General features: G+C 37.9%; 2 protein-coding genes across 5 annotated transcripts in view; both read left to right on the top strand.

Annotated features, from left to right (window-relative positions):
- The first annotated feature begins 3558 nt into the window (after window positions 1-3558).
- The window catches only part of hoxd3a (homeobox D3a), a 17172-nt gene continuing 4920 nt past the window's right edge, over window positions 3559-15810 (top strand). The window contains exon 1 of one of the 4 annotated variants that reach the window (XM_080412983.1): window positions 3559-3655. The gene's annotated coding sequence lies outside the window, so the exon portion shown is untranslated. Of the gene's footprint in view, window positions 3656-11800; window positions 12161-12190; window positions 14123-15810 lie in introns of those variants that run through there. The other 3 variants (XM_080412984.1, XM_080412985.1, XM_080412982.1) reach the window with 3 other exon arrangements.
- hoxd4a (homeobox D4a) lies at window positions 7333-10108 on the top strand. Its single transcript, XM_080457038.1, has 2 exons — window positions 7333-7770; window positions 8188-10108. Exons 1-2 carry the CDS (start codon window positions 7365-7367, stop codon window positions 8484-8486), a joined length of 705 nt encoding a protein of 234 aa, XP_080313164.1. The 5' UTR covers window positions 7333-7364; the 3' UTR covers window positions 8487-10108.

The following is a 15810-nucleotide window of genomic DNA, read 5'->3' as shown; positions in this document are numbered from 1 at the left end:
GCCAACGTGAGAAATTAAATCCTAGATTATTGTCAGGGTCTCACTGTTTTTGGAGGGGGGGAAATGAGGAAAAAAAGGGTTTCTTGTTTTTCCCTCTGCAGAGGACAAGAAAAGGCTTCTGCTATTATGCGCAAAGATGAGAAGAATTGCTGCAGTCTAAATTCCTTTTTGTGAGAGGACAATTTACAACTTGGTAATAGACCTTTTTATGTGGCTCCATCGCCTGTCATTGGATGCCACTGGTCATGTGTGAGAGGCAAACGTCTTCATGGCCCTTTTCCTGATTTCCCAGGCGATTTTTCCCACTGCATTCTGCTTCTATGGCGTTCCAACCAATACGCCCCTGTCTCCTTTGCTAAAAAGAAATTGACTGTCATTCGTTTCATGAAAGTCTGAACAGCACAAAACTGCAACGGGACACTGCTCATTCGCTCGGATCGTCGGGAGAGCATTTCAACTTTCTCCATATCTGGCCTCTTCCCAGAAAAGAACACCGGCTTTATGCACAGCTAAATCATGTATTGCATAGGTAAACCTAAAAGAATAAAGATGGATTACCTACCATTTATAGGTAAGCATTCTGTGTAACTTTGTATTTTGTATGCAGATTTTGTATGTTCTGAATGTGTGTCAAGTAGGCTATATGATTGTGGAGTTTGATCGACAGCTTCCTGTCTCATTAGCTATGTAAATGAGTACCAGGCTAATAACGTGTAATACACACAGGTGTAGTGTGTATTAATGTGTTGCTATATTGAGGTTATCTGTTTACATACTAAGCAAATACGTTAAAGTTAAGGGGGGGGGTACACAATTGATTTGACTACAATTATGCTTTAAGAAGCTAATACAATTGTGCTATAGTTATTTAGCCGAATCTTTACCAGTGTGGTTATCACAGTGCCATTGGAATAACCATGTTGTGTTGTGTAAATGTATTTACTTATATGCATTAAGCACATCACGGTTATACTGTATGGCTTTCTGCAGGTAACCTATAAATTGTATGACAGATACCTACGTTTTATTGGCATAAATTAATGTATTCACTAATTTCCTTCTCACTGTGAAATTAATAGCCCAATCATTTTATTAAATTATCCTTTTCACAGTTCGTCAGCAGGCAACAATACCTGCATGCAAAGTTTGTTGAAATTGTGTTGTCCATGATCATTTATAAGTGACCAGAATTTAATATATAGGCTGTATACTTGTGGGTATTTTATTATTTTTTAAACAAATAAGAAACGTTCAGTAATACAAGATTAAACGTATAACATAGCCTATACAAGCCTAAAGCCCCAATGTAGGATTGGCCTGACTAGCCCTGAATGCATAGTTATTAGGCTATAGATAGCCTATATTAACGAAACAAAAATAATGATGGTTCACTATTTTGGAATGGAATGTATAAAGTTTTCCATTTGAAGCCCAGCGTTCATAGCTGTTTTCAGCTGCTTGGAGATGAGGCCAAGCGAACAAAGACAGTATTTCACTGTTGCCTGACAGGCAGCTGCGAAAGTATTTACAGCCTTACTGCAATGCGGCAAAATGGAACCGAGAGGATGATGGGCTGAAGTGGAAGCCTGAGAAAATCACAAAGGAATTAGGCCTATGCTTTTGTTCCCTTTAAAACTATTGGTTCTTATCTTGTGTTTAGTTTATCCAAATATATTGAACATCACTATTGCTTATACATTATTTTACGACTATCCACTTTGAATGGACTCGTCGTATCTGCTCTCTTTGCTTTGTTTAGTCCACATCTATAGATAACAACCAACAGCAGATAGGTTATTGGGTACATAGCAATTTGTCAAGGTTTTTGGCAATATGATAAATAACATATTTCGTCCTTATACATCAATTTCTACCTTATAGGTATAGCCTACCACATAACATATGAACATTTTTTGTTAGTGTAAAATACATCTAATCATTGACTGAATTTTCGTTAAATGTCAGTATATAGCAACAAGTATGGCTTGCTCAAACACCTCAGTGACCAACATCTAAGATAAAAGGCTACTGAAAATGCCAGCAGAAGGCGCTATTGCCCAACAGTCTGCTCCAGGCTCGCCTTCGGCAGCATTTAACTTGGGGGAGTTTCGAACCATGTGATTGGCTGAAATACGTGACAAGCAAATAGCTACGTATTTTGAAGTGGTTCCAGGGAGTTATTTACACTTGTGGGTCTATGTTTGATATTCTAGGACCACGCTGTAAAAGGGGATGCTCAGGCTAAAGGTTGCCTTTATAGGTTTTGATGAAATAATGCAGCCATGCTGGTTTGAACGAAGATTGAATTATGCTTAAATAATAAGGGTCTGACATGTAATTATGGGATGTGCTGTCAGTGATGAGTGAAAGAAAAAGTATCAAATTGATTTATTTAGATCTATACCAACCCACACAGAACCATCCTGTTTGTTATAGGTTCGGTACAGTAGCCACATAATGTGTTTGTTATATGTGACATAACAAACCAAACAAAAACATTCTGGGTGCAAACAATACTTTAAAACTGACACATATGGGTTTTGACTAGAGAGACAGGCAAGGACTTGTCTTTGGCCTAGATTGGCTCCTATTATTTGAGTTTAAGAGGAGCTACACTATATGAATTTCATTGGGACTGACGTCACTGGAAGCATGTTGGGCGGGGGCGGGGGAGGGGGGGGGGTGTAATAACTGTTCTGCATGAAACCGTTGCAGACCAAGAGGCATTATAACTGCTGAGGGCACCAGATCCACAAAATGCACACACGGTGCTAATTGCTAATTGATGGCTCTTTGATTAGCAGTGGAAAAACCATAGATGATGGGTATTCAAATAGTGATTTAAGTAAGCATCATCAAGTTATTTGCCCTCAAAGAACCTCTATGCAAACAACTTTTAGTTAATGTTATTATCAATGTTTTGTTACTCTGCAAACCACCCAAATGTCAACTACAGGTCAATTTTACAGAAAGAAATGTGGAGCATTCAGACATCTAATTTGAGCTGGTCTTACTGAATGAGGCAATCGCCATGTTTGGTTTTGATCTTTTTTATTTATTTTTTATTTACAGACAGGCAGGAATGAGAAAATCGAACACAATCAGACCTTATGTATAGCCTATTATGTACAATAACAAATAGAAATAAAAAGCTCACTGGGATTTCATATTGCCAGATAAGTTTTATTGGATTTATGGTTTCTGGCAAAGGAAAGATGAAAGGCACTCAATGCATGAGGAATGAATTCGCGACGCAGGACTATGATAGTCTACATGAAAATGTTTTTATTTTCTCCGCGAAATCACTTCCGTGTCTGTTTGTAGCATGACAAAGTTACAATCCCCCTATCAGTTTCTGCATTTCTATAGGTTGCCTTTCTTCAGTGACATCGGTGTAATCGGCGTTATTGAATAAGTGCAACTTTGAGGGTTATTTATGTTCCGCTGCGGCGTCGTGAATGGCTGTGGGGGAGCACGTGATGCCATTAAAGTTTGTTTTATGGCCCGGGACTTGACAAGCCAAAATATAATTCTCATTGTGTATTAGAAAGACCGTCCAGATGGTTTGGAATAGAGCTCAGATTTGGTAGGAACTATACGAGACGGAATATGGATCCGTTTCTTCACCAGTATCATACGTGTGGCGGTCTTGGTGGTAAGCTGTGTTTTATCATTTGCCACAGGCATGCGCTAGTGATGTCATCAGGCTTCGTGCAGTATAGCATATATTGTTCGCCTGCCTCGAAACAGAGGGCTAGAGAGTGCATGAGGACAGAAGTGACGCCTCATCGCGGGCTACTGGAGGACATAGGCTAATAGCATAGTTTTCTAGCTGAGGTTTGAACGAGATACCCAATCGACTGCGTTATTGGTTGGTTGATTGATATTGATAAGTTTGCACCTATTCATGTTATGAAGTTGGCTGGTTTGATTGATGCTCATCGAATTGCTGGAATTAACTTCCCCTCATGTAGTAGCCTATTTATATATAGGGACACTCGACTTTGTTTTCGGAGGTAGAATGCGTATATCTGCTTGGAATGGGACAGATTAACTTGCTACCAGTGGAGCTAAAACAACATCTGTGTTCAAAGGCTTACAGTGGCCTGATATTCGTAGTACAAATGCTTATTTTTAACAGTTAACACTCCCTTAAATAACAATTATTTGTAATATGATGGAAATGGATACATGCTATATTTTGTTGAGTAGGCTACTAATCAAAGTTAGCACAAGTCCCATTTACAGTTGGCTGATTTACTGAAGAGGGGCATTTCTTAGCCAACTCTTCTGTTAGGGTGCCCGCCAAATAGGCCTATATGCCGTTTTAATGTGCAACCGTTTTAATTTCCTCTATTAAATCTTGATGCATTTACTCATTTTGTTCAATATAGGCCAAGAAATGGTTGAATCCCAGTGAATATCATTGCTGAGAGTGCACATAAACAAAACAAATAAGTGTTAGTTAAATACACTGCACCTGTAATGAAAATATGAGCGGAAAATGTTGCTAGTAGAGTTATAGCTATATTGCTATAGCTATTCAAGAGACTAAGCCAATGTCATTTTGGTTTAATCATTTTGTGACGAAGACAAAAAGTAAGAAAGTTATCCATTCCCTTTAGTTAATACAAACAACAAGGAAACGCTGACTTTATACTTCTTTTGTTCTCAAGTAGCCTGCGCATCTTGGCTTTGACCCGTCTGAACGAGTTGCAGGGCAAGGTGAAACACAGGTCATGCTGTCTAATAAATAATTAAATGTGGAGAAACGACTTTTATTTTGTTTTTAAAATACTTGATAGATTGATAGTTAGTCTAAATAACGAAATTTTCAACTGTTTTATTTTATTCGAAATTATAGCTATATGTTTCGAGGCCCCTATAAAGAGGCCCACAGAGAACAACAGCAACATGATGAACAACATGAAATCTCCATGAATAATACCTTATTCGTCGAAATGTAGTTTAAATTAATTTGAAAATCACTATAGGCCTCACATCACAATTCTTCGTAATGGCTGACCCAGTGGGCTACAAAATGTTAGATAAGAAAGTTACACTATATGTATCAAACTGAAAATGCATTATAACCGTAGCAGAACTGGCAAATCAATTTCGTAAGCTCCATATCAAATGAACAAGGTTGCTTTATATATCAATGCAATTCATTTTTATGAAGGAATGGACATGTGGCCTTCAGGCCTATAGCATAAACTTGACACCTTAAACGCGTTCAAAATGTATTGTGTCACGTGTCATGAGTGACCTTTTGTAATATAAAATAAAATATAAGATTTTTTACCATTAAATTAACCAATATAGGCCTATAAACTCAGTCATTTAGCTTGAAGTTGTATATAGGCCTATACCCTGTATATGTGCACTATAAATACTTGGACTAAAAGTTATATGAGTTAAATGTGATTTTTATGGTCTCTGTTAGGGTTGTCTGGTTTGCTCTTGAAACAAATTAAGTAAATATATACTCTCAATTCTGAAAGTTCACAGGCCCCATACCTTATTTTATACATTGATCATCCCTGTCTCTCGTTCTTAATACGTCACATCTAAATAATGATACGAATAATAATCAATTCTAGTCAACAATCTAGAATAATACAAACCCATTTGAAACATTATTTCACTGAAGGACCTTCTGTCGTTTTCTGACGAGTCTGGCGGTATACAATACCAACAGAGGTGGTCAGTCGATGAATCATGAGGAATTGGTAAACTTTTGCACTCTTTGAGCTGTCAGCGGAGCAGAAAATAATTGAACTTTTTGATATGTTTGCAAATGATTCAGTTTGACCCCAGTGGCCTTTAGCCTCATCCTTTGCGCGATGGCAATATAGTCAAGCATTGCACACAGTCAGTAAAATAGTGATTCTGCTGGGTATCTGTTGCTGCATGTTCTTCCAGTTCGGAATATCCTTGATTTTGGGCCAAGAACTTGCAAAATGGTTTGTATTCTTTGATAGACTAAAAGAGAATCTGTCTCGTGAACTTGAACTATGAAATCGTCTAGAACCTTGCATTGACCTGAGTTTAGCCCATTTGCCTTTCGGTTCATACTTTTCATCGATTTTGATGGTAGAAAGGGTTTTTAGTGCGGCATGTATTTGTTATTTTCTGCTGTATTGGACAGCAAATGGATGCAGGATTTTGTGAGAAACTGATGCTACCTTTACTGTTCAGTTGGGACTTGTATTCCGTCGTCTATATATACCCTGTAGAACCGAATTTGTGTGATAAAATCACAGTCACAGATTCGATTCTAGGGGAGTATATGGTCGATGAAAAAACTTCGATTTATTGACACTGCTTTTTTTTAATATGCATGTCTTCTTTGATGCGTCATTGCTTTCAAATGCTACAGGGACGCTGTTAGCTTTCAGAAATAATGCAGGAATGGATGAGAATGAGAATTTGACAAGAACAAAAATTGAATTAGGCCTCCCACATCAAATGGTTAAACACCACCAAATGTGGAGGCTCAACAGAATTTATTATAAAATGTTTAACACGTCTTGTAAACTACATCATCGGTGGAAAGTAGCCTATATATCGGGCTACATTTCCATGTGAGGGGATGAAATATCCAAATGCATTACCAAAAACAAGCAAATAAAACAGCAGGATATCGCATTTTTACTCCCAGGGTCTTTACTTGAGTCGTTTCTATCCATACATTATTGATCCCCAGACTGGCTACCAGCCAATAGGCTTCTTAGACACTTTTTGAAAGGGACGGGGCTCATGAAGTGATGAGATTCATGTAACTTTTGGATGACCCCTTCTTGACAAAGACAGTGCCCATCAATTGTCATCAGTCTTTATTCCCCTCTTTTATGCCAAAGGCCTTTTTGTATCTTTTGTTTGTTTCTCTGGCTTGTCGTTGGTTTGGTGTTGTAGAACATTAAACGTGCTAGAATGTCTTACATAAAGGGATCAAAATGATAGGTTAATGCTTTATTATAGTATGCTGTTTTTATTGATATTTTTTTTTAAACACAAATCATTGAGATACTGTTCCCTTTTTTTTCTTTCTTTTTTCAAATGACTATCTATTTTCTAACTTTCTTATTTTCCAAATGTACAAGGTAATGCTTTGTTGTAAACTGGGTAATGTTTTTTATTTTTTTCCCCTAAATGTGGGTTTAATTTGGGTGTATCTGAAGTTAGATTAAATTGCTTTTAGGTATATGTTTACCCGTTTATGGAGCAGCATCACCTCTATTGGCCAATCCGGTCACATGGTTCCCTAACTTTATTCAGTTGACACCAAGTAGGAGGGCTTTATGGAGGGAGGAAAAAAAGACAACTCGAGAAAAATTAGTATTTTCTACCTTCAGAAATTAATGGCCATGAGTTCGTATTTGGTGAACTCTAAGTATGTGGATCCAAAATTTCCTCCATGTGAGGAATATTCACAAAATAACTATATACCTGACCAGGGCGACTTCTACGGTCCATCGCAGGACCCAGAGTTTCAGCATCCAGGAATCTATCCTCGGCCAAACTACACGGAGCCCTTCAGCTGCAACACTGTGCAGGACTCCACCACGGTGCAGCCACGGGGTCATGTCCAGGAGAGAGCCAGCCACCCTACCCCTTTTACCGCACAGACTGAGCAGTGCCCACCGGTCCAAATGGCTGGTCCTCGGACTTGTGGACCACAACAAAACACAAAGAACCAAAATGGGATACAAGCCAAGCAGCCTGCAGTAGTTTATCCTTGGATGAAGAAAGTCCACGTAACTAATGGTAAGATTTCCCCCACGTCTCTTTTGGGATCAGCTGAGGTCTTCTATTTTGGCTTCAACGAAAGCATTCAGTGTGATATTTATGGGTGGCTTTGAAGGCCTCGCCAATTACACAAGTCATAAATTTTTATTGCTCAGGAAATAGGCCGCAAGGTGAACGTCTCAAAGCTCTTCAAAAACACTTATTGTCTGATGATAGTGGTGCTTACATTTGGGACGATATTGGAGTAAACATTTAACTAAAATCATTGAGTGTGCGTCGACATTCAGTCGCGTATATTTCCAAAGCTAGTTTCTTTCTGTGGGTTGTCTCAAAAGTTTGAGCGTCCCGTGTCGAGAGGGGTGCTCTGTTGTGCTGTTTTGTTTAGCCTGCTGCATGGTCAACATTTGGTCACTTTTTGTTTTGTTTTCCTCACAGTGAACCCGGATTACACAGGACCTGAACCCAAACGGTCAAGAACAGCTTATACGCGACAGCAGGTTTTGGAACTTGAAAAGGAATTTCATTTTAACAGGTATCTGACCAGGCGACGACGGATTGAGATTGCCCATACTCTTTGTCTCTCCGAACGGCAGATCAAAATATGGTTTCAAAACAGAAGGATGAAATGGAAGAAAGACCACAAATTACCGAACACCAAGGGCAGGTCGGCACCGGGCTCGAACCATCTGCAAAGTCTTCAGAAGGATAACCAGACTGATATTACAACTTTATAAAGGAGGGGCGCCTTTCACGCTGCGAATAAACTGTACATATGAAAAGACAAAGGTTGTATCTAACTTTTGCATGGACTTATCTCATTTGTATCCATTTATATTTAACAAAAGATCGACCCAAGAAGTGTTGACTGACTCAAAACTGAGTCAGAAAAAATAACTCTGAAACTGAGAGGCACGTTGAATCTCTCATAATTTAATTCCTCAAAGAGGCACAGTATACCGAAACACTTTTATTTTTGCATAATAACCACCGAGGACATTGTATGACTACAACTGATTTTTATGGAGGATGTATTCACTAATGTTCTTCACATGTGAATTCAAGCAGGTAACTGGTTTCGATAGGTTTTATTTTAAATGGGGGAAAGCATTCGTCCAAATTACATTAAACTACAATGGGTCCACACCGTGTTTTTTTGTTTTATTTTTTTTAATTCTAATTAGACATCACATGCACAAAAATATACTTGAAAGAAACATTGTTTGCATTGTGAGCCTACAACTCGGTAAACCTACTTTCGTTGAGTTGCAATTATCCCGGTGAAATATTCACTTACATTTCTTTGTGATTCATATGTTTTAACTTATTTTGTACAATAAAGCTTTGAATAATTGCTAAATATTATTCTCAAAAGTAAAACATTCCTGTGTGCATATACTATTCTGAGTGCCCTTATTCGGTTATAAATCTCTCTTGACATCTTTGTAAACAGTGTATATTTTCAGAGGCTCGCTCATGCCATTTGAAACTCTTATGGAAGATCAATTGTTCTTGCATGGCATCAAATTGATGTTGGTTAGATGTTCCTCATCAGAAAAATCTAATCCAGAATATTTAGAAATAGAAATGTTTTTTTCCCCTTCATTATGGATTGTTTTTCGTATTTATTTATTTGATCAAGAATTTGTAAATTTTCGTATAGCACACATACGAGTTTAAAATATTCAATTAACTTTTTTTTTATTCTGAAATGAGTTTGAACTCTTGTGCATTATTAGCATGGCTTTTATGCAAGGTTTAGTCAGTGTTCTTAGTTAATGTTGAAATATAGGCATTCATTTACACCAACCTAACCAGGGGCTTTCATGTCACGTTTCAAGACAGATATTCTTGTATTATATACCATCATTGTCTTAAGACAAAAAAAAGCCAGGAGCCCTTCCAATACGAAGAGGTCTTCTCTGTGAAGTCTTCACGATGAGAGGTTGAAAAGGTATTTCAGTTGAAGTTCGACAAAGCAGCAGTGGCAGGTTCATCCAGGGGACACCGCTTCTTTCGCCTTAGACACATTTCAGCCGCAAGGACTGACCTCCAAGCCCCTCTGACCCGCCCGGACCTACAGCATTTTCTCTCACTGGCGCACTGGTTTTAAGGATTTTTTCCCCCCCAAACCAAACTAAAACATTGTGAAGAATGTTCACCGCATAAATGTCATAGTTTTAAACTTGTTTAAACAGTATTTATTATAGCCTATCAGGTGAAGCCCCAAACGGTTCTGATTATGCATTTGTCAATATGCAATCTGTTTGGTTTTATTTTTGTACATGCTTTTTACCTTGTATTGTGCATCCAGATGTGAAAAGTTTATTGAAAAATAAAGATTTCTACCAATTATGCATTTAAATGACTGTAAATATATATTTTTTCGCATGATACTTTTTGAGTACCCCCCCAAAAATGAAAGAAAAAAAGAAACAAAGCTCTAAATATTTGTCAATTTATTTGCAAAATGTTTTACTTCAGTGAATTAAAATAAAATCAGTTCATGCATGGCTAAGACTAACTTTGGTAGATCATTTTTATTTCTTAATTATTATAGTAACAATAGCATGTGGAGCCATCAGCCAAGCACTTATAAACTCTGCACAATGGCACCAAAAGTTGTGTGGAAGGGAAAATATGTAGGACTAATTTACTAATTATATGTCTTAAAAAATATATGAGAAAAAAATATATATTTTGCTCTAGCCTGTCACAATTTCTACTGACAAGCTATCACAAGCGCGTGGCATGCGCAAAACCCCAAAACCTTCAAGAAAAATGTTCCGTAAGACCGATTGAAGGTTGTGGCGATTCTTGTGGGCATATTTTGGGTCCCCATAAAACCATTGGTATTCGGCTTCGTTTGTAGGTTAGTAAAGTGTATACATATATATATTTCAATTTATTTTGGGATATTTTGGGGCTTTTCTGCCTTTAATTGTTAGATTGTAGTAGTGGATAGTGACAGGAAAACAGGGAGAGAGAGAGAGACGGGGAGTGACACGCAGAAAAGGTCGCTGGGCTCTGGAATCAAACCCACGACTTGCTGTCAGGCTGCATTAGAGCCTATATGTGGTATTCACCTTAACCACCAGGTCATCGTACATACATTTTTAATAGTGTCATCCAATTCATCTGATTTTTTTTTGGTGTTGCATTACACCATTGGAAGAGCTTGCCTTGTTACTGAAACTAAATAGGCCTATACCCCAAATCTGGCAAGAGGTGATAAAGCATACGAGGCTGACTAATAAGGGGCACGAGCTGTTTTGACTAAGCTTTCTTTGCTTGGTTGAGAAGTTATGTTTAATATCATTATCAACACGTGTAACATGCACCATAATCTACTTTTTAAAATCCGAATTGACACACATTTTCCAAAAGTTGGAGTCAGTGGACAGTGACACACGAAAAAGACAATCTGTTGCAATTGTTCAGCATTGTTCCCCTCTCCATGGCCTTTGAACACAGGCCTAGGCTTGCAAATGGTACATGGGATAGGATTGCACAAGCGTTCGTGTTTGTGTTTGTGAAGAAGAGTGAAGTGAGAAGGCAAGCCTCTCCATTTGTGTGCACACGTGCAAACACGATTCAGAGAACGATTCAGAGAAAGCAGCCTATGTAAAGTGATACTTACCAGCCCAGATTTTGCAATAATTCTACACTCATTCTCCATTTGGATGTCAGATAGAGTGGAGGGAGAGAAAAAAAACACAGGGAGAGAGAGAGAGAGTATGTGAAAGAGAGAGGTGTAGGATATTATAACACTACCTATATATACACCTTATACATCACATTTACACTGTGCCTTTTAGATAAATAGTTAATCTAATTTCATATTCAAATACTCATTTTATAACATGTCTGTTCATTTTTTCCCCATCTCCTGTCATAACTTGTATTGAACACATTATTTATAACAGGTTGAGAATGCAATCAGGTCAGAGCAACCCTCAAACGTGCAGTGTAGCTACATTGACCTACATGTCTGAAAGCAATAAATGGGAGCCAAAGGCAGAGCCATTCTCAATGACATTGCACCGAATGTAGGAATACACCGTCGCCGCGCTCACAATGGCTCTCACACGGCCATATTTGATTTCCAGCTGTACGCAGAAGCTTCGCCAAGCTAGACAGCCCCTAAGATGTATTAAACTGCGCTGTCTGCATTCGGAGATATAATTCGGAGACTATACCACTCCGCTCTCTATTCTTGACCACGTGATTGTCTAAATAATTAATGCAGCACGTCCCCCTAGAAACACGGCGTCGTCATTAATCGCAAGGACTCTATCAGACTTGAAAACTGAACAGATCCCAAGAAAATAATATCCAAACGGTGCGATACTCGGCGCAACTGTAGCCGGCACTTTATAGCACAACATCCGAACCAATGGATGCTTGGTAGGTAAATATTTCAGCATTTCTTTCTGACTGAGCTGGTAAATGACGATATCTGTCAGATATTTGATAGATTGCACCCTTTGATGGGCGCGCTGTAAACAGTCTGTGGTTGTGTTGTACCAATGCTGTGCTTTTTGTGAAATGCATAGGTAGCCTGATACAAGATTTTAACTTGCAATTCAGCTGTTGGCCAGAATACAACGATTTATTTTTTATTTTTGTTATTGTATATGGTCCAATGGTACTGGATATATGGGCTGCAGCGTTGTCTGTCATATAGTCGGCTATATGTCCCTTTGCACTGGGCCCTCTGATTGATCATTTAGAAAGTAAAATGTATTTTAAATGACAAAAATGAAAAATAGGAGAAATATTTCCAAACGATCTGGTGGGATTTTTAATTGATAACTCTCTGTGCCCATAGACAACAAAAACTTATGGCTTGACAAGCGCCTGTGCAAATTATAATCTCAGGATATGTATTATTGTCTTTTATGTTCGAGGGGGAACAGTCAGTTTCTAACATTAGTCTATTTTCATTGTTAGCTTCTGGATGGTTTGATTTTTATTTCTAAGAGTCGTGGAAGTTGTGTTTGGGCAGGTTGACAGTTGTGCCTCGTTGTAAATCATTCTCAGTAATTCCTGAAAGGGTGTGAGACTGTTGGGGGGCCGGGCGAAAACTGTAAATCTTTCACTTTTATTACCCTCCGAACATATGCTGCGACGCTAGTCCCGAAACCCTCCTCAGTGCAACTTAACCTACCTCTCAGCATCCCACCGATCCTTGTGTCTCCAAATCCTCCGTCTTCTTATCGTTCATTCTTTGCACTCCATTTCCACTTTGAACCATACCACTATGCATTTTCATTGAACAAAAACGGTACTTTATTTATTTGTGTTTATTTCTTAGAAAGCAGCCCGTATGCTTCCACATTGTGGGTAGATAGAAGACAGCAGACAAAGGGGGGTTACGTGGTTTATTATAATACAATTCCACTCTCAGATTTCAACAAATGGTGCCATAAATCACCAAAAAATGTGTATTTTAGGCCTGTGCGATGATTAGTGACTATATACAGGAACTAGAACGATTAATATCATTCTACAATATCTAAATTGTTCAACAGTGGCATACTGTTTGTGGTGTATGTCTATTGTATCTGTTTTATTATAAAATATTAAAGCAACGTGACTTCTCACGCATACGTGTACGTCTATTATATTAAGAATATAGATGTATTAAATGTATTGTGAATAGCAAGACTTCACCAATGATTTAAAAGAAAAATGAATAGAGCAACGCAATAACATAGGAAAATAAAGTGTACAATAAACCCAAACTCTTCCTCTAAAGGATTATCAGAATCCATAAACTATTAATAATTCCACAGTAATGTATCATTTGCTGTGTCTAAGTGTAGTTACAATCCCTGCAATGGGAAGAGGGAAAAAGAAATCATAGGCAATAGAACATTTTCACACAGTTCAGATGAGGAAATAAACGCCACCCTTTATCAAAATGGATTCGTGAGGTAAGGCTTGGTTGAAGAAGCAGCCTGAAAGGAACAATCTGCCAGTAGATCACGTGAACAAATATGCTTGTATCTTAAGGCAGTGCCTTTATTTGTCATCATAAAGGTTCCGAAACACCAAAATCCCAATGTTAGCTGCAAATGTATAGGCCTATCCGTTTCTGAATTCCTGTATATTTCATTGGGTGATTGATTGCCAGGGATTTTTTTCTGGAATAAGGATACCTTCTTCGCTTTTTATTGGTAGTTGAATGCGAGTCCTTCCATTCTATCGGGAATACTGTCTGCATTGGTATATGGAAATGTCTGAAAAACAGCAAGATCAGGTTTAGGACAGCATTGTCTACAGACAAAGGGTGAAGGATTTATTCTGGAGACTACATGGAGAGGAATTGAGACTGAGAGGCACTGGTATATGATGAATTGATTCACAGGTAAGCAATTGCATGGCAAAATGCAACCTTTAACCATGGGGTAATATAATGCAAGGAAATAAATATGATTTATTCGATTCATAGAAGGTGATCCTTATTAATGTCGCTCTCTGGTTGGCAATTGTGCGGGTATAGACATTGGTATACAATTTGTAAAGCAGATTTATAATTTGGACTTTCAAATATTACGGACAGAATCGGTCTGTACTGGCAATGGATTTTCAGTTGCATTTCGATGAAGACTGACTCAGAGGAAGAAGTAGTAGAGGAACTTTTCATTTTGTCTCTTAGATCGTAAATCACATTAATTTGTTGTCTTATAGTCACGGTGGCGTTAGCCTTGATTTATGTGGTTTCAACTATGACTTTGTTAAGCTGCAACGTTATATTTTACATGGATGTAGTGTTTTGGATATTTTTGGGATTACTATGTTTTATAATGAAATACAACAAAGCTTGCTTTTAACTAAATGTTATTTTGTATGATTTTGAGTGTTTGTTTCAATATTTTCTCATGGTATTGTCAATTGGATAAAACATTAGGCCTAAATCGCAACTTAAGTAAAATATTATTCGATTACAATTATTTAGGATATTGTTCATTTTATAACTTTGCTTTCCAACAGTTATTTGATTGTGGAAAGAGGCTTAATTTCACTCATCATCAAGCGAGATGATGCTGCTTGTGATTGTTGCGTCTTTTACATAATATCTTACAAAATGCCAGCGAGACACCTAATCTGTACCTATGTAATAAGAATCATGATCAATAGGTCAACATTTAGGCCTACTTATTTCATATTTATTTGGGAAAGCCCTTTCTGAACAGTTTCAATTTAATTCAGAAATGTTATATTATAACCACAGTTCTCCAAGGGCAAACAGATGAGGCTATTTTACCTGCATCATTTACCTGCGCAGCCTATTTCTACCAATAACGCCACGGAAAATTGTCTAACTTAAAATATTAAGGATTCAGATGGCCAACCCAGAAAAATGATGAAGTGAGCTAATAGCACTTACTTACCCACACAGAGCCTTCAGTGACTTATGTTGCAACTGCCCCATTGTACGAACCAAACTACCGTATCAATGCGTAGGCGAAAAACATTCTTGTTTGAAAAGAGGACCTTGTCTGGTACTAGCAGTAACACTGTGTGTTCAAAAGAACTTAAAACATAGGCTACATATGCTGCCTATTTGAGCATCTTCCACAAATAGCCTGTTCCATGGATGCATAATCATCTTTGAGGGATTTTTTTATCTTCAAACAAAAAAGAGAGGTGGAGAAAAAAATCTATCCATCAAACTCGCGTTAAAATTCATTAACCGAGTATTTCGACGGATTAATCCCTACTTTTCTGCTTAAGGACAACCAATGGTCATGCGTCTCTTCTTCTGTATGTTGCAGCTTGAGGGCATCGGTGGAAAAAGTTGGTTTGGATTTCAGTGAGGCTTACTTGAACCCCTGCTCGTTGTTCATTAAACTTTGAGTTAAGGCTGAATGACCCGAAGGTCACTTAAAAAAGCTTATGACTGCTAAATATTTTGGCTACCTCTTTGTTTAAATCTGCATATGTAAGACTTTTCTTTGTGGTGCATTACTAACAGTGCCCATACCTCATATCAGTAGCAACTGAATATTATTTGACCAAATGAAAGAGAGAAGAAAAGATAAATAAACTAAA

This window comes from Gymnoscopelus braueri (assembly GCF_963280865.1).
Source record: "Gymnoscopelus braueri genome assembly, chromosome: 18".
Classification (NCBI taxonomy): domain Eukaryota; kingdom Metazoa; phylum Chordata; class Actinopteri; order Myctophiformes; family Myctophidae; genus Gymnoscopelus; species Gymnoscopelus braueri.
This window is presented reverse-complemented; position numbering and strand designations above follow the sequence as displayed.